At 40.7% G+C, this 19,496-nt stretch overlaps 1 protein-coding gene across 1 annotated transcript in view; it reads left to right on the top strand.

Moving 5' to 3' along the window:
• LOC306933100 (cell adhesion molecule 2-like) overlaps positions 1 to 19,496 on the top strand; it is a gene marked incomplete at its 5' end in the record, with an annotated part of 176,403 nt that overhangs the window by 97,743 nt on the left and 59,164 nt on the right. Inside the window, one exon of the mRNA XM_079515110.1 lies at positions 5,075 to 5,101. Coding sequence (XP_079371236.1) covers positions 5,075 to 5,101 — 27 coding nt within the window. The remainder of the gene's footprint in view (positions 1 to 5,074; positions 5,102 to 19,496) is intronic.

Here is a 19,496-nt window from a genome sequence, read left to right as displayed (position 1 = left end):
AATCTATGAAGTTTGAGCTTTAATTTGGCCAGATCTCGTAGAGTATTGCCTCTCTACGAAACGGTATCAAGCGAAAGGGAAAGTTTGGGAAATCTGATTAAAACATTTCGGCCCAAAATAATTGTGTTTATTGTAATGATTAGTCACCTTCCGAGTTGGCTTTGTCTGAGGCTTACAGGTCTTTAAATAAATACTTTTTGAAACGCTTATGGGAAAAATTGGGAATTGGGAAATTATCTTCCGGGCCGTTCCTCGTCATGAAAGGAGGCGGGACAGCGATGCTCTATCAGGTTTCAGCTGCAGATCACCACCAATTGGTTAGGGCTGGTGAAGGGTGGAGTTAACAATCCATTGTTCACACCCTTTAGCTGACTAAAAGTAGTGTGACAAACTTCACAAGCTTTTAGGGCCTTTTACTCAGATTCCTAGTTAGAGGTTTAACAGCATTCAAACAAGCATATCTTATTCAAATCTTTTCTGATTTCAATGAATGACACATAATTTGAAAGCTTACATTCTGTACTTTCAATAATCTGCAAAAAGATGAAAAAAAAGACCAATGCCAATTAACTAGCTCTGTACTTTTATATTATTGTAATCCATTAAATATTTGCTGCGCAATGGAGTGATGAAACTGAACGAGCAAATGGAATCGTGCACAATGCATGGCACAAATCAAATAACTTATTTGACTAGACAATTATATAAACACAATGGACACAAGGAATTGACTTCTTCTGATTATAGGAAAATTACAATCACAGAGATGCAGAGGAGAATAAGGAGAGATGAAGCCTGACTCCGGACATCTCCATTGCAGGCACGCCACTCTATACCAAACTGATTTGGCATTATGGCTTATGCGCTTTCCCAAATGTGTGTGACCAAAATAGCCATTTTCCATACAAGATCCCTTAATCCCTAACGGCTGAGTGTTCATTATGACCATCTGAGCAGCCATCAGCTGGGTGAAGCTGAAACTGAATTTCCTCTGCAGGAATAGTGATTTTATATAGGAAACCTGTTCAGTATTCAAGATGCACAATACTACAAGTAGTTTGAAGTTAGCCAGACATTTAGTTACTGCTTTTTGCATCATTTGTAAAAGTTCTAACCACTAGATTCATGCTCAAGGAAGCATAATATGCTTACACTATATTAGATACAGTAGTTGCCACTGCCTTTTCTGTCACAGATTTAAAGGGAATTGAATAATTTCCCCAAGAATTGCTACATTTTAGACAGTTGCATATTATTAATCTGAAAACATGTCATTGCGCTGTTCAAAGTTATAGTAATGCTGCTCCGCTACATTTTCAGCCATTGTAAAAGGCCAAAGATCACCTCACTTTAAATTAAATGTCTGGAACACTGAAATATAGCTATTAAAATGCCAAGCCAAAGCTTTTCTTTGAAAAATCACAAGAGCTGTGTGTTTTCCTGGAACGGTTAACACTATTCAGAATAAATCCCAGCAGGGTGCCTCAATAAATATTCTCTGAGTGCACATAAGTTAGGCTTGATGTATACGGTGTGGGTGTCACACAGAAATAGCGGATCTACAAGATCACAATTCAGTATTTTAGCTGTGACGTGAGCGCCCGCTCCTGAGATACTTCCGGGTCCTACTTTTGTGTCGCTTTTGTGTCCCCATAGAGTTATACTGTGACGCTCCGTCGGACTAAATCTGAGACGAAAACAACCACGAAAGTCTCATTTTACCGCTTTCCTCGCAACAACAAAGCTGCGCTGCTCTCCCAAATCTGGCTGTGACAGGCCGTCTGCCTAAATCAACTAAATCCTCATTAATGCAAACTAGATTCAACATACTCAATCCTGCAAACATTCTAAATATGCCCCCGGAATATTTTACTGAGCAAATGGACTGTTACCACCTTCAATAATAATGATAATAGTCTTTATTGTCTCCACATCATATATTTTTTTGTCATGGACACTTGTACAAAACATTCTACTCGAGTTGGAAGCATTAAGACCCATTTTAACCCTCAATGGCTTCCTTTCTGAAAAATAACGTCATTGTAAAAAGATTCACGTGTTTAGATATTCTATTTACAATGAGATGCGGACGGGAGCTGGTGCCACTTGGACCCGGACGTAACGTAGCACTACAAAATGATGTCGGACTTAAATACTGAATAGGTCACAGCATTGTGATCTTGTAGATCGGCAATCTTCGGTGCATGACTCACACACAACTAAATATGAGCAGCAGCTCCAGAAAGTATCTTTCACACGGATAACAACATTTAGAAAAACAGTTTTCTAAATGTTAAAAGAATAATTTTGCTGAAATAATACATGGAATTTTCCATATTACCATAACAAAGGATTTAGATTATTCAAGTACGCTATTTGTATGCAAGTAATTTGAATACATATGTGCATGTTCACACAACAAATTTGTTTTTGTTTAACCTGTAAACACATTGATATGCAGGCAGCAAAGTGTTTTATGTGTACCAATATTTATTTTCAGCGAAGGTCCTCTTAGGAATGACAGTGTGTTGTAGTTGTATGATGAAATACGTTGATATGCTTGCCAATTGCTGGCAAGTGGCAAACATTTCCATTTTACAGAAAGGGAAGTGTTATCATGGTGTCTGACTTTGCCAACACCATAGCTGAGTGAGTAGAGGCCATCTGGGAATCCTGCTCCTTCTCTCACTAAACAAAAACACCTAGTCCTAGCCTGTTTTTTGCTTTACAGTAAAAAAATGTATTTCTGTTATATTCATATCCATAGTGGCACAGAAATTGATAGCTTACCAACATCAATGTAATATGAGTGATGACAATGACATTAGGTAAAGCAGACAGAGCAAAAAGTACCAGGACAGAATATTTTTTTCTAACTTTTGGCAAGATCTGCTTTATGTCCTGGCGATTCAGGTCTGGTGACTCTGTTACGGCGGTGTCAGTTTACATCAAAAATCTGATGCAGCGGCTGATTGGCCATCAGCGCCGTCGCTCGATGGCGTCAAACAACAAACATGGCTGCCCCCACTGTGGTAACTTGCGACTGTACCGATCAATCTGGCTATTAAATCGCCCTATGAGAAACAGGTTTTAGAAACATCACCATCCGACATATTTTACCGTGTTTGTTTACATGCTAGTAGCGCTTGTTGACTCAGGCTCAGGCTTGGTTAGAAACCGGGTTAGCCATAGCCACGTGATTGACAACCTGCTTTCCTACTATTTTGATTGGTTGGTAACATCCATCCCAGAAACGGTTGCTGTGGGAAGGGCTTTCAGTCTGAATAATGAAGTGAAACTAAATGAAAATCCAGGCTAGTGTCAGGCTAGGAAAGCACTGTTCATTTCTGTTTCAACACTCTCAGAGTATACAATGTAACCAATGGACCTGTCCATACATACAGTGGTGGAAAAAGTACTTGAATGTTTTACTTAAGTAAAAGTATCAGTACAGGCCTGGGCCATGGCTCAGTGGTCCAGGCACCTTGGCTGGTAATCCAGTCTGGCAGTGTGCCGCGGGTTCGACTCCCGATCCCGACGGCCTTTACTGCATGTCTTCCGCCCATCTCTCTCCCCATTTCCTGTCAGCCTACTGTCTGTCCCTCCATAAAAAATATAAAATAAAGGTGAAAGCCACAAAAAAAAAAAAGTATCAGTACTCCAATGTAGAACAACGAAAGGTCTGTAGGCCTAATTAATAATTTACTTGGGTAAAACTACAAAAGTATTTGGTATAATTTTTTTTTTAATTAAGCCATTTAGGACTGAGGCAGAATGTACTAAATGTACTACAGGTATATACTGTAGATAGCAACAGAACCCCAAAAGGGTTCCCGTCCTGAATGTGTTAAAGTACCAAAAGTAAAAGTACTCATTATGTAGAATTCTTTCAAATTTTGAAAATAGCAGATCTACAAGCTCACAAATGCACAATTGTGAGCTTGTAGATTGGCTATTTTCAAATGGCCGAAATAGGGCTGAAGTGGTTTTGTAATAATAATCAAATGTGCAAAATAACTAGTAACTAAAGCTGTCAAATAATTGTAGTGGAGTAAAAGTACAATATTTGTCTCTGATGTGGAATAGAAGTAAAAATATTGGAAATTGGAAATACTCAAGTATAGTACAAATACCTCAAAATTGTACAGTCCTTAAAGGAGCATTCAGTGATTTGGTTGATTTGGAAAACCACCCAGTCCGCCCCGGTAACAAAATGTGCACATACACACGCTCTACAGTGGGGGGAAGTGCAACAGGCCAACAGCATGTGCACCAAGGCCCGCCCCCACTTGATCATGATTGGAGGAAGGCCCCACTCATCCTGATTGGATGAAGGTTTTGCCACCCGCCACCAAAACTGAAACTAGGGTTTTTTGACCCCAGGGGCTCACTGGGGACAGGGAGAAACTCCTTATATGGTCAGCACACTCTATAGTAGGGAGGATTATCCAGAAAAAAATAAAAAATAAATGATATTTGAATTAAGTCAAATCACTGAATATACCTTTAAGTAAATGTACTTAGTTACTTTCCATCATTGGTTACATTTGTATACTCTCAGTTAAATTAACAGATACTTTAAGGTCTTTTGCCGGGCTAACCCGCGACTAACCCGCGACTCGCTGTCAGCCTGACAGCGAGTCGCGGGTTAGCCCGACGACCTGCGTGTCATTCTGTCTCTCTCTCCTGTTTCCTGTTGCTCTTCCACTATATACTGTCCAATAAAAGCAGAAAAAAAAGGTTAATTCCTTTAATCGCTGTGCGGAAGCTTACGCCACTGTGTCACTCAGTCATGACTCATGACACAAACAAGTTGACAACAGCTCAAAAATACATGTTTTCGGTGAAATTAATAGCATGACAGAGTAGTGTGCCCTGCTATGTAAGGACTTTGAAAGTGTAAAAACATAAACACTCTGCTAACTGGTGTTTCCGCTCCTGTAAAAACATTAACACTCTGCTAACTGGTGTTTCCGCTCCTGTAAAAACATTAACACTTTGCTAACTGGTGTTTCCGCTCCTTCCCCCCTAATTCTAACCTGGTGTTTCCTTTCCTTTGCCCCTATGCTAACAGTGGCTGCGACAAAAAACAAAGTGAAAGGTGAGTTAACTGCTCTGTTTGCTTTGCTGCATGATGTATGTTGGACACGGTTCATATCATTCTTTTTATCTCCCTCTGGAGCCCAGGGAGCATTACCATATGTCACCTGGTGGAAGCCAGTTCAGTGATTTTTTTATTCGTCGCTGTCGGTGGAAACCTCATATGTCCAAAACTGTTACTTTTCCCGATTTAAAAAAGAAATAAAACATTTTCAAAACATCAAAAGTAAAAATATGGAGATATGAGGTTTCTGCCCAACAGCAAAATATTGCACCTTTATTTACACCAATAAATGTTTGCTGAGCAACAGGGCAGGTACACCAAGTACACTGTAAACTTCTCTGTGTTTATTTAACTGAGAGTGTACAAAAATGGAATGGTTCCATTTGTCCTATACTTTAGACCAGTGGTTCTCAACCATGTGGGCTCGGGCCCAAATTAATTGGAATTACGATTTTATTGATAATAGAGCACCAAAGTCTGACGTCAATATCGGTAGAGGGCGCAAATCCACGGGTTCATGTGCTTTTTATTTGCATTGTAATCCCCATAGGGGGATTTTAGATCGCCTCATATACGTACTGTGTTTGAAAAATAAACATGTCACCCCGGCCGTTTCACTCATATGGATATGAAGAATCAACTGACTGAGAGAAAACGCTATTGTTTCTGCTGCTGAATTAGTTACATTTTCGTTAGAAACAGACTGTATCATATATGAGTGACTGACTGTCGCAAACGATACAGAGACACCCCCCTGACAATAACACCGAGACAGCTTGTTTATTTTTGGACCACAATGCTTATATGAAACGATTTTAAGATGACCCCATGGAAATTACTTCCGTGAACCGGGCAGAACCAGGGGATGAGCGAGTAACGTCAGGACTTCGGCGCTCTATATAACTAAAAAATCATGTAAAAAGAAGGTTTTGTAAAAGACTTGAAAATGTTGTTCTGACATTGTGATAGATACGAACGCGTATTGTTCCAAGCCTGAACACAATCGAGTGCTTATTCTTCAAATAAACATACAAATGCACAACCTGAGGCTGAGCCCACCCATTTGACCACTTAGCGTGGCAGTCATTTGGTTGCTGAGTTAAGTGATCAGACGGGTGGGCCACGAATGCTTTTGAGATTTTCAAGTGGGCGATGATCCCGATAAGGTTGAGAACCACTGCTTTAGACTGTAAACCATTTCAAACACATCTGGGTTACAAATTATGCAGAACTGAACACAGAGGATTTTACTGTGTAGCCGTCATTCTTCCACTGCTGCTGTGCTGACTGCGCTGCTGGAGTGGCTAGGGGCTAAGTGCCTTGTTCAAGGGCACTTCAGCTGGGATTGTTTTTAGGGAGTTTGAAGAATCAATCCATTTCCATTTAGTCCATTTCCCCATTGAGATATCCCTAGCTGCGCTGTAACTAGCATGTTTGTAATACATTTTTATTTCACTGCTGCATCTAAAAATCATATTAGGTTATTGTTTATTGATTAAGTGACTTACTGACTCACCAGAGAGTTACAGTATAGTACAAAGTCAGGGCTCCAGTATTCATAAAATCAGTAACTATAGCCAAAATCTCCAACTTCAGTTTCACTTAATTTGTCACATCACAAGTTCTACAGGTGTAAAAGAGTGCGTGAAATTATTTTCCATACAAGATATCCACGGATAGCACTGCAGTTACAGTACATACTGTACATAATACTACACAGAGCTCCACAGAGTCTGCAAGCAGCGATGGTCAGGCACTCGCAACTTTGTGCATGTCGGAATGCACGGTCGGCAGCCACTGTGTCGTTATCATGGTCTCATCAAACCTGTGATTGAGTTGAGAGTTGAGTTACTGTATGTGGAACTTCAAAATTGGCCTGTCTTCAGCCTAGGACTCTGAGTAGAGTATGATTATGTATCAAAATGTGCTGGTAATCTTTGGGTAAATTGTGGAGAAGTAGATTGAGATTCTCATACGTTGTACTGTAAGTCTTGTCTTTAACTTTGCCTCTTTTTCCAGCTTTGTAAATAACCTTTTATCATATCCTAGTATCATTTATTTCCACCTAATGGCTTCATGCCGCAATAAAGAAAATCCATACTTACTGTATGGTAATTGAAAAAAGAAAAAAAGCTTTGTACTGTCGAGCATCTATCCTTTTGTATTCGTATTAGTAAAAAAAATAAAAAGCAAGGCTTTTGCACACCTACAAGCAACAGGTGCGTAGGAGAAGGACAACCAAGTGCCCGGCATCATGAAAAAGAAAAAACACCCACTGTCTTCAAATGCAGTGAAAAACTTGAATAGGGAAACAGCAACGTTCATCAGGCTATCTTTATCTGTATAGAACAAAGCAGAAACACATCTATTTAGAACAAAGCGGACCCGATTGATCCCAGGAGCACCTTTTTACTATTTTTATAGCTGCACACCTCCTGAGCACCTGGTTGCTTCCTTGCCTCTATCTTTATCTGTATTCTTATGAGTCAAAGCCTTTATCGACCTGCCTGTTAGCCTGGAGTTATGTTGATCACTGTCAGCATAGATATTAGAAAAATATAGATGCCTGATTGGCCGCTGTAGTTCATTGGAGAGACCTGTCTCCAACGGGAGGAGGCCGTCAAGCGGAATCTTGACGGCACGCGCCTCTGATTGGCCTACCAAACGTCCCCTTCCGTTCTTCCGTTTTGCTTCCGCTATGCTTCGCAAGGAATCTCAGGAAAGCTTGCCAATGAAATCACGCATCGCCATCGCATCCCGTTGCCTCCATGTTGCCTTCCGTTGAGATACAGACACCCCGAAGCCGGAAGAGGCAGCTTTATATGTCTATGACTGTCACGGCCATTTATCTCATCTGTCAAAATCTACCCCCACTCTTTATTTACAAGCATCGAGTTTCATTGGTAAACTAGTCACCAAATTTGAAACCAATGTATGACATCTTACATGTCATATGATGTATGACATCTTACAGTAAAGCAGGAAAACGATATGCACATCCCAGTTTCAGAATACGGTGCTGGACCCAAAAAATTACTGAATGAAGAAAAAAAGTGGAATGTCCGCACACGATATATCTGCTCCCCTCTTTTTTAGTTTCGGGCGAAGCGTTGTTGTATTTATAGGTAATAAAAAAGAGGGGAGCAGATATATCGTGTGCGGACATTCCACTTTTTTACATCTTACAGTACACACAGCACCAGCAGCTATTTTCTGCTATATTATATACAGTACATCAGCTATTTGAAAATAGCCGATCTACAAGCTCACAAATAATTTTAACAACATAAATCTTGGGTGTCCATGTCACAAAATATTTTCAGATGGGCTCCACAGCCAAATACATCTAAATGTGGGGGTCCTTGACGTGAAAACGTTTGGGAACCATTGACCTAGAGGCACCATTTCCAGCAGATTCCTTAATGCTGATGTTTTATCGCTTACCTCTTTTTCATCCCTCGTCTTTCTGCGTACAGCAGTGAGACCACCTGAGGGGTTTTCCCTGCAGGGATATTGACTGCCAACTCCATATCCACCCACTCACCCCTGCCCACATTCTCCACGTCCCACTCCCCATCAATGGCAAATCGCAGGGGAGGCTAGTGCTCAGCACTACCTCTCAGTCTAGCACGTTTCACCCGTGCTCAGGTGCTGCTTGGTAACAACCGTTTGATGCAGGGTAAAGTTACTAAAGTCGCCAGGCATCTCCTTCTGTCTTGGTTATTTCCTGTAAAACAGCTTTTATAGTGCTCTCTAATCCGCTCAGTGTTAAAAAATGAATATTTTTTAGATCAATCTATACACAGCTGCTACACAGTAAAACCATCAGTCAGTGTTGATGTACTGAATCAATTTGTAACCCCAGTGTGTGCAAGTGCAAAATGTAACCGAATGGACCGGGTCTGTGTCAGGCATGACCAAATATGGAGTGTTGTGATGTCAGAACAGGCCAGCTCTATATTTGAGTCCAGAGGTCTTTTGTAGCGGTTCTGGACAACCGTGGGGGTCCGACCGACTCGACACCGGGCACTGCACGCCCTGTGGGGGATTTGAAGTCGGTGGGGCGAACGGTTCTCGAGTTACGTGCATTACAGATTGCATCAGATTGTAATGTGTATTCTTGATTGCAATCCAAATAATGGAATCTGATTTTGTCAAAGCAACTAGTCCACATTTACTGTACATCTCAACATGAATATCCGTAAATCAGCTGTGTCTGCATCAATGTACAGTTTACATTCTCATTCTCATTTTAATGTCAGGTCTAAATGGGATATGAAAGAGGGTGAGATAGTTCATTACTGATCATTTACAGATCATTACTGATCTGAGTAAAGGTAATGACAACCTCAGCTTTTTCTGTGTGAATTTCCATAACTAAATTAATTAAAAATGAAATGTAACATATGAAAGGAATTAATCGTTCCCATATTCATGCAGGTATTGCATCAAGTGTGCTTTAATATATCATATTCAAAATGTGCATTTGTTTGAGCAGTAACAGCTCAGTTTAATATTGTATTGCATCGTTAATATACATACAGAGACAGACTCTTAGGCCTGGTCTATAATTTGGATTTGAAGTGTGTGTGTGTGTGTGTGTGTGTGTGTGTGTGTGTGTGTGTGTGTGTGTGTGTGTGTGTGTGTGTGTGTGTGTGTGTGTGCGTGCGTGCGTGCGTGCGTGCGTGCGTGCGTGCGTGCGTGCGTGCGTGCGTGCGTGTGAGAGAGAGAGTTCTCAGCTCTTGTGTGGGTGAATATAACATGTTCCTAACTTAAGTGTTTTTCTTTTTGAGTGGTGCAACCACTCCATTGAACAGCAATGTGTGTCCCTTTGTATGTACAGGTATGCGTGCGTGTCTGTTTAGAGTACCAACAGGTGACAATGTGGCGCTGTTGAGCTTCACACTGTGCACAGGTGCATGATGGGAAGCTGGGTTTTTAGCAGCCATGTGGCACTGTTGAGCTTCACACTGTGCACAGGTGCATGATGGGAAGCTGAGTTTTTAGCAGCCATTACGTGATTTTGGGCGTGACAGTACAGTACAGTACAGTACAGTACAGTACAGTACAGTACATCATCATAACCTTTATTTAAGCTCGGAGTACAATTGAGGGGAAGGCCTTCATTTTCAATGTAGCCGAAATTGTACCCCCTGGGGTCCCCACACGGTAACTCTGTCATTTCTCAACTGTTTCGGACGTGGGGCAGCTCGCCGGAACCACATTGTTCCAATAAAAACATATAAAGCAAAGCTTTGTCTACGCTATGTTGAAAAGTGTTAAAAACTTTAATATGATCTGTTTAATGTAGATTTAGAAGAGATACAAAATATGCAATTAATTTGCAGTTAATCACGATTAACTATGGACAATCATGCGATTAATCAGTTGAAATATCTTAATTGATTGACAGCCCTAGACTTTATTAATGCTAAAGCAGAGCAAACAGTACAGCGTTTCCCAGACCTTAATTCTCCTCCCAGCCACAGTTCTAAAGGGATAGAAATAACCTCTCTGTCATTGGGGATGAGCATAGACATAAACACGTAGATATATTGGCCACAGAGGCCATACGTCAATGCCGCCAAGAGGAGCAGCTTGCCATAACTCCACTGCAAGCCTAAATTACAGTACCCGAGACTAAAACTTCCCCTGTTTTATAATCATTACTGTCACTATCTATGCCAGTATGTAAGATAACGTGTTTTTGTATGAAATCCAACATTGAAACCCAACATTTGAATCAACAAGCCTCCCCCCATCTTTCAGTGCTAATAGTCTCATCAGTCAAAGAAGCACAACTAAACACCAGTAATGGGACACGTTCCTTCCTGGTTGGGGCTTAGCTTCAGTTAAACGGCGGATGGCTTGTAGTCTCTGATCTCCTCACTGTAACCAGTAGGGATCCACAGAAGAGACACATTAAAAACAAAGTCACATGAGGGGAAATAAATTCAGTTGGACAGAGTGCGGTACTGACTTGTGATTCAACATTTCAGTGAACTGTGTACAATATAGCTGTGGGCAACTCTTCTGATATAAGCACATTTATCCTGTTTTCCCCCCCAATTATCTCACCAAACTGCGTAGGAGCCTAGGAGGTGGTGGAACAGACTAGACAGAGCAAATTAAAACATCATTGCTGCCTGTCTGTCACAGTGCCGTAATGTGTTTACAATGTGTCATTAAACCAAAACTCATGTTAAATAATTTTGATATGTTCCTGCTCACTGAGTCATGGCTGAAAATCGAGGATTTTAGCATCCTTAATGAGCCTTACACTATATCTTCTGTGCCAATCCCAAATATCTTCTGCCCTCTGCTTTTATTTCCTCACACCATGACTATTGTAAACTCTACTGTCCACCTGTCTTACCCACAAGTCTCTCCATAATCTTCAATTGGTACAGAAGAACAGAACACTGCTGCCATGGGCTTTTAACTGTCCCTATACTGGCTGTCCGGGCAATGCTGGTGCAATCCACCAGCATTGCACCCACTGACAATATATCAAGCCTGATCCAACCTAGTCTCTCGAGCCAGACTGTTGACTCACACATTTTCAAATGCTTCTGCCTAAACAGTCCGTGCAACGGAAGCGCTGAGAATGCAATGAGTGCAATGGAAGAGGCCTCCCCCCACTTCCGTTTCATCTTTGCAGTTGCATAAATTGTTCCTACTATAAATCAAATTAGTTAAAGCATATACAGTAGGCCTATATTATATAGCTAGCAGAAATTGACATTCAAAGATTGTAGAATAGTAACTTGACTGGCTTGAGAGACTAAATCCAACCCATCTTTCCAATGCGCTGCATTTACTGCATCCTTCTCTGGTCCCAAAAATACCAACGATTTGTTGCCACACTCTATCGACCTGACTGACTGTGCTTCCTTCACACCAGTTCACCTTTTCCCACAAATAGGGCCCCTTGTGTACAAACACCATTGCAGCATGGGACCAAACAAAAAAATCATAATTTAAGGGTGGCACTGATACCCAAATCTGGCTCTCTGTTACTACTCAAACTCTGTAGTTGTTTGAGTTAATGTGTGATGCCATAGCAAGTGGATGAGCAGGTCCATTCTCACGGCCGAAGCAGAGATGCGCATGTAACGTGGAAAATATCATGTCCCATTTAACCAAATACTGTACAATCATTATTATGTTTTGTTTTGCTCTCAAATTTGACAAAATGTGTCAAAACATGGTCTATTGTGCCTTTGGAATCAAATGAATAGAACCTCTAATTGAGAAAGGGAAACATACAAGGGGAATTACAATAATAAGCCAGCTCTCCCCATCCCATGTGGCACCTCCCACTGGCTACACCTTGTCAAAAACATACGGTACCCACGATATCCCACTCTTCCAAACAGACCTCCTCCTATATTTCCTCCCTCCAGGCATTCAGCCGCCACAGAGAGGACTCGGTGGAGCTAGAAACCAACATGATGTACAAAGAAGAAAGTCAAACGCATCCTTTTCTATGCAAATAATTCGATATTTCATCCTGCAGAGTAGAAAGGGTGCGTACAGTTAATGTTTGACCTTGAGCTGCAGCAGTAAAACTTCACACTTAAAATTGTGCTTAATGTCATCATAACAATTCCATTGTATAAACCCCCCAGATTAACCCATTGCTAGCCCATGCACAATCAAAATCCCACATCAACTCTCCCTAGTCTCCCAGGTTTCTGGAGAATCCTTTCTTTCATGTACGATATGTGGACGTCTCTCTACCACAACGCTATGCTGCATTCACACGGGCCGAGATACAAAGATGCAAAGCTACACAGACAGTGTATTTGTAGCTGTTAAGCAGCAGGAGGACGTTTGTTAGCAGCTCAACCACTGCTGTAACGTTCCAACACATATACAACTAGAAGAAGTGCCCCTCGGGGTACAGGTCTCCAGGCCAGGTCAGGTTATTGTGGCCTCCTGGTGGCGCTATAATAGGCCAATGTGAATAGGGTGCCATTTGTTCTTACGCCTTTGATGGCAATTGGATGATTTGAGGCATTTTGTTCCAAAAAAGTGTTTTGCAAAAATCCACCTGGCGCTATAACAGGTCAATGTGAAAAGGAAAGTGCGTGAAACATTTCAGGTAAATTGCATGCTGCGTTCATGATTTGAGGCTTTTTGTTCAAAACGAGCCAATCCTGCAAACTTTGGAAGCCAATGTTAGCCAAATAGGATGGAATATGAAATATTGGACAGATCCATCCAGATAGTGTGTAATGATGTGCGGGATTTTTGGACAGAATCTGAAGGAGTAATATCAAAAAATGTGTTTTACAAAAGTCGGCCTCTTGGTGGCGCTATAAAAGGCAGATGTGAAAAATGCAGGGCAAAGGTTTTTCATTGGCCTCTAGGGATTGTGCATTCAACGTTTCACGCAGATTGATGCAGTTATAGGTAATAATGTGAAAATCTGCCTCATGGTGGCGCTATAACAGGCCGTTCTGGAAAATTTGGGGCAGAGGTTCGTCGTTGGCATCCAGGGGGTGTGTGTGCAAAGTTTGGCATCGACCAGGTTAACGGTGCGGGAGATTAGCTGTTAACGGACGGACACATGGACGGACGGCAAAACATACTCTCTCCCCATACCTTCGGCGTGGTGGAGACAATGAATTACTCACCTATTGCTGCAGGTTCCATGTATTTCCAAAAGTTTGTACATTGTTTTAGTGACAGATGCATGGTCATATCGTAAATATGATCGCTAGCGTGGGTTAGCGACTAGCACTGAGAACTTTCCCTTTCAGTTTCAAAAACTGTCATGGTAGCTTCTAGCTTGTTTACAACCAAAACGGGCTTCCTCTAAGAGCCACTTGTAATGATTAGTCAACACTAGTTTTATTTCTAAGTTCTACTTACAGGACATTATGTCTCTTTTGGGTGCCTGGCTGTACGCACCAGAATATTGAGTCAGGATTCTCTGAATCAGTCTCAGCTGTTGGTTACGCTCCTCGCGAGAGACTCCATCACCTTCTGTACGAGACAGGATCTTTGGCCTTACAACCCATATATTCTCAGCGATACCTGGCCTTACAACCCTGATATTGTTGGGTCAGAGATTTAGACATTTACCCGGTTAAGACGAACTCAGATTGTCTTAACCGGGGGTTAAGACAATCTGAGTTCGTCTTAACCGGGTAGTTCGTTTGACTTGTTATGTTTGGCTCATCACTGAAACTGAAACTACAGTCCAAGCAAAATGCCGGTCAAGTAGGGTCAACCACCGTGCTTATTTCCTATTGGTTGATGCACACTTGTACACAATGTGTTCAGCAGTGTTGAACGTCATGCTTCAGAGGCATTGAAAACTTCAGTTTGAAACAGATGCACCTCAGTGACCTACCGAGGCCATTTCTTTTTTTGTGATCAGATTTTTATTAAAAGCTTTTTAAGCAGAAGAGACATCACATTGTGTTACAAAATCTGTCTTGTAAGACTTAACAGCTTACACACATTCCCATGACAAATAGAAGAGGTGCACCTTTTTCAGTGTACAGATCACACTGCATGTGTTTCAGAACCATGGACAGAGCTCACCTGTCCTGCACTACTCAGAACCATGGACAACTCCACTGCTCAGACCTAGCCATAAGGGCAAGCTCCAAAAGTATTTGGTTACCACTCTGACATAGCTTGCTCTGCGTGCGTGCGTGCATGTATGCGTGCGTGCGTGTGTGTGTGTGCGTGTTTATTTTGTGAATAGTTCATTTATAGCTCTTCTGTATCTGTCCCAATCAAACAAACTGGTGGCCACAACATGTTTTTTTTGCCACCTGTCATTTGTGCTCTTTACCCTCAGTCGACTAAATCGAGCCATGCCATCAGAAACGTGCTGATACCTGCTAGGCAAGGGGTCACAGACGCATTTCCACACGAGAGAGTGGTATGCAGAGTTACGGAAAATTAAAAGAAAACCCCTCCATGGGCAAAATTTCAGTTTCACGCACGCACGCACGCACGCACGCACGCACGCACACGCACACGCACACACACACATGACTTCAACCTTGCATTTCTCTCGTCACTGCTCTGCATTGTTTTGTTGGAATTTGACATATCCTTGTTTTTCAACTTCTTTCAAAGCGCCATTGTATGTTCTCCATTACAAAACATGCATGGTTGTTGAAATGCAGAGAGAACATTTCCTGCTGGAATGCTTGGCCTGTCAGCCTTGGTTTTAGTTGAGTGTTATGGATTGCTGGGGCTTCTGGTGTGGAGGGAAAACTGCTTCTTCTAAGTTGTGACTTGAGCTTTTGTGTAATTTTAGTCTAGTCTTTGCCTATTGCTTCTTCTTTTCTAGAAGACCCTTGTTGTCTTGACCAGTCCTGCACTATTCACGCAGTTTACGGTAAAGGACAATTTGGTCTCTGTTTCCACCAGTGCCTTACCCCTTATCCCTAAACTTCTTTGCCTTTTTTACTATCTTGAAAAACATTTTTGAATAGTTCAAATAGCCATTCTACAAGCTCACAACGTGTCAATGTAGATTAGCTAGTTGAACAATTAGGGAAATAGGGCCCTTTGTCAAAAATGGCTTGCATGTTTGAAGGGTTGCCAATTGCCATCAACAATAGAGCGTCACAGTCCCGCCCCCTTTCAGAGCGACGAGTGGCCCTGGAAATAATTCCCCATTAATTTTCCCCATAGGCTTTTCAAAAAGTATTTATTTCAAGACGTTTACACCGCGGACAAAGCCAACTTGGCTCGTGACAAATCATGACAATAAACACAATGTTTTGAGCAATTCAAATAATTAGTAAGAAGAAAAACAAAACAAAAACTGTTGTACCGTGCCTTTTTTCTTCTTTCGTCGTTCTGAAAGGGGGCGGAACTGCGATGCTCTATAGAATATCCTGCATGAAAATAGTAGCATTCCCCAACATAGCCGTGCTGTGCTTTTCCACCTTCTGTCCTTATGGAAGTCTAAGTCTGAAGTAGCCTTATTTGGTCCCCTTTCGAGGGTTCATGAGCATGCAGCTGCATACAAGACCTGCTTGCACTGTCCAACAGTAAATTGTTCTAGGAAGTAAAGTCTTGGTTACTGATTTATATATTGACTTCAAAAGCTGTGATGAAAGATTTGAAGTGAAGTGCTATGAAAAACTCTCTAGTGAGTAGTAATGAGAGCTGCTGTTACAATATTTGCTGTTGTATTATTGATAAGGGGTGTCAAAGATGAGAGGTTTCACTTATCTATCCAGCTTTCTGCATCCCAGCATTTACAGAGCCATGTTAACAATGACACTTGTTTCAACAATAACACAGTTTGATGAATTGGAGCTTTGGTACAGGATAATCTTTGTTGCAATTATTAATCTGGAATTTGAGAAAACAAACTTGTCTTTATCATTTCCATTTTGTCTAGTCAAAATAGACTGGATTCTACTCTGGACCTAATATCTACTACTATAGTTACTACTAAAACGTGTTGCGATGCAATGCGTTGTGAGCTTGTAGATCTGCTATTTTTGCATTTTGACTTTACTTACTTACTTTTACTTTGGTACTTTAAGTATATTTTGATTAAGTACAATTTTGGTGTTTTACTTGTATCAGAGTATTTTTTTATATTGTGGTATTGCTACTTCTTCCACCACTGATATTCATTATAATACATTGTTGACAGACACTAAATTATAGACTGAATCATCATGACATCAACCAAAAAATGTATTTCCATTTTCCAGGTAGATAACGCTGGCAGCGTCACATTGGAGCATTAGTATTCATTATACCTTATTTCTGGAAGAACAGGACACTTTTTTTGATTGACTACAATATATTATTTTGTTCTACAATATCTCCACAGGTTGATAAACTACTGTAGACATAATGAATGTTCTGGACACTATATTTTATACTGTGCAGATATAGACATTCTACACAGAAATACCTGTTAGTTTACAGACATTCAAACACTCTGATTTTGTCTATGCTGCCATGGCTTATAAACATCAGATGGAAGCTCACAAACTCTCATCTCTGTTGAACTAGGCCCCTACGTTTTTTTGCTCGATTTACTGCCTAAATATTTAATGTCTAAATGACGTCTTGGGCATTAAATCGAGCAAAAAAAAGTAATTATATGTTTTCATATTATGAAAACATATTATTGCTATGACTCAGTACTGAATAGGCATGCAATGTATTGAGCAATTTTGTATTATTATTATTATTTTATTTTTTTACACCTATACTTTAAAGTTTATTCTGCACTGGTGTGCTTGAATGCTCTAACCATTCATCAAGGCACTCCGTTCCATTATTGGTGCAGTCAGCTGAAAGTGAGAAAAGGCTTTCGGAGGTGGTATGGCTCATTCTTCCTCCACTCATTTTCTGTTCTCTTCAGAGATCTTATAATTTTTCACCTCATATATCAGCCCAGTACCCAATAGAGAATATACCTGTATGCATTATTCCTTAAGATATCAGACATTAATTAATCTGACCTCTAATATCCCTGTCTTTAACGGTTAGTTCTGCATTTTCAGTATATCAAAGAGAACACAGAGATTTGCTCAATAGCTGTACAGTGTTACATTGATAAAGATGAATAGTTGCTTGCATGATCCCTTTAACTAACTGTTTCATACATTCTTAATATTACTCAGCTGAACCAGGAGTAATTAAATCAATACTATTGAAGTATTATTCTTGGCTTCTAAAATTGTCAGACTCCGGAGGGACTGAGCTGCATTCTGATTCCAACATGGGGCGAGGCAGGTTGAAATGAAGAATCAATGTTTACTCTTCTGCCATCAGCAACAATTTCATCTATCCAGTTAAGTTCATCACACTGCATGTAAAATGTGTAGAAAAAATATACACATTCTACCAGATTAATTTTCCTCAAGGGCCATATTTTGACTAGGGTACCAGGCCGAGTCCGCGCACGCACATTTTTATTTTTTATAATTTTTTCATGAATTAATTAAACTTAGAATAGAATAGAATAGATGTAGAACAGTGGTTCTCAACCAGTGGTCCTTGAGGGGGTTCCAGGTGGATCTTTAACTCTTGAGAGTATAAAATGAATTCATTTTCAGGGCATTTTCACCCCATTTGAAAAGATATGGCAGGGCTCTAGCAGTGATTCTCATCATTTTAATTTGAAGGATGCCCAGTTTGACATGCATAGGCTACTGAACCCCATTTAATGCCATTTATATCTGGGACATTTATATCTGGGACTTTTATTTATTTATTTTTATATCGTAAAATCAATGTCAACTTAACTCTGAGAGTACAAATGGAACCAAACGGACCTGTTATGGTCCATTTGGTTCCATTTGTCAAAAGCCCTTGAATATGATTAAGGATTACTTTCATTATGGTAATCTCACACTTCATATCGCACATACCATACCTGTAACTTTTATTAGCACTCAAAAAAAAAGGCCATTTGCAAAAAAAGGCCATTCGCGGCCTCGCGGGCGGCAAATGGCCCACGGGACGCCAATTGGGGAACCCTGTACTCATGCATTTTAATACCACTAGTGGCGGGTCTCTAAACCAATGGCAATGCCGATAGCAACACTTTAGTACCAAACAGGATATCTTGAAGACTACTTGCTAGATTGCCATGTTTTGCCATGTTTGCCATGACACTTATTGAACACATCAAATGCTCTCTGGAAGATGAACCCTACTGATTTTGGTGACTCCATAGCCCTTCCTTTAGTCAACCAAAGTGGCCAAATGTCCACTTGACACTTGTGTACAAGATAATCAAAATCTAACGAGGGGATTGCAGGATGAACCGGTTTGAACCCTACTGATTTTTGTGACCCCATGACCTTTCCTCGACTGCCTGTAATATATTAAATACAAAAATCCAGGCATTCAAGAATTCTTTTCATGATAATGCTGAAAATTGCACCTTAAAGTAGCCTGCAATATACAAGTGAAGACAGCTCCCCTCAAAATCAATGGTAATCACGGGGATACATTCAAATGTTTGTCTTTATAATGTGAATATCTATTTTCCATTCCCTTTTAATTACTGTCAATAATGACAGTGAATATTTCATTCAAGAAGCAGTGTGGCTGCATTGGTTCACATGTGTGAGGTTTAACTACTTGAACCTCAGCATCCCTATTCAGGGGGGAAAGTTTCTAAAACCAGCCGATCTACAAGCTCACAACGATGAGATATTGTTAATGTTTTTGGTTTCGATGAAAATAAAGAGGTCCAAATACAGTTGTAACTCAGGTCTGTTTTACTAAAGGGTTTAATTCTTTGCTTGGACACTTATACACCATGGGCCCTATTTCGCAAATAAGTTTAGGGATGAGGGGCTCTATCGTGGGGCTGTGTTGGTCGCAGTGAGGATGACAGATAGGTATATCATATACTGGACACACAAAGCAA

The sequence above is a fragment of the Electrona antarctica genome (assembly GCF_951216825.1).
Source record: "Electrona antarctica genome assembly, chromosome: 11".
Classification (NCBI taxonomy): domain Eukaryota; kingdom Metazoa; phylum Chordata; class Actinopteri; order Myctophiformes; family Myctophidae; genus Electrona; species Electrona antarctica.
Note: the sequence above shows the minus strand (reverse complement) of the source record. Positions and strands in the feature narration are given on the sequence as shown.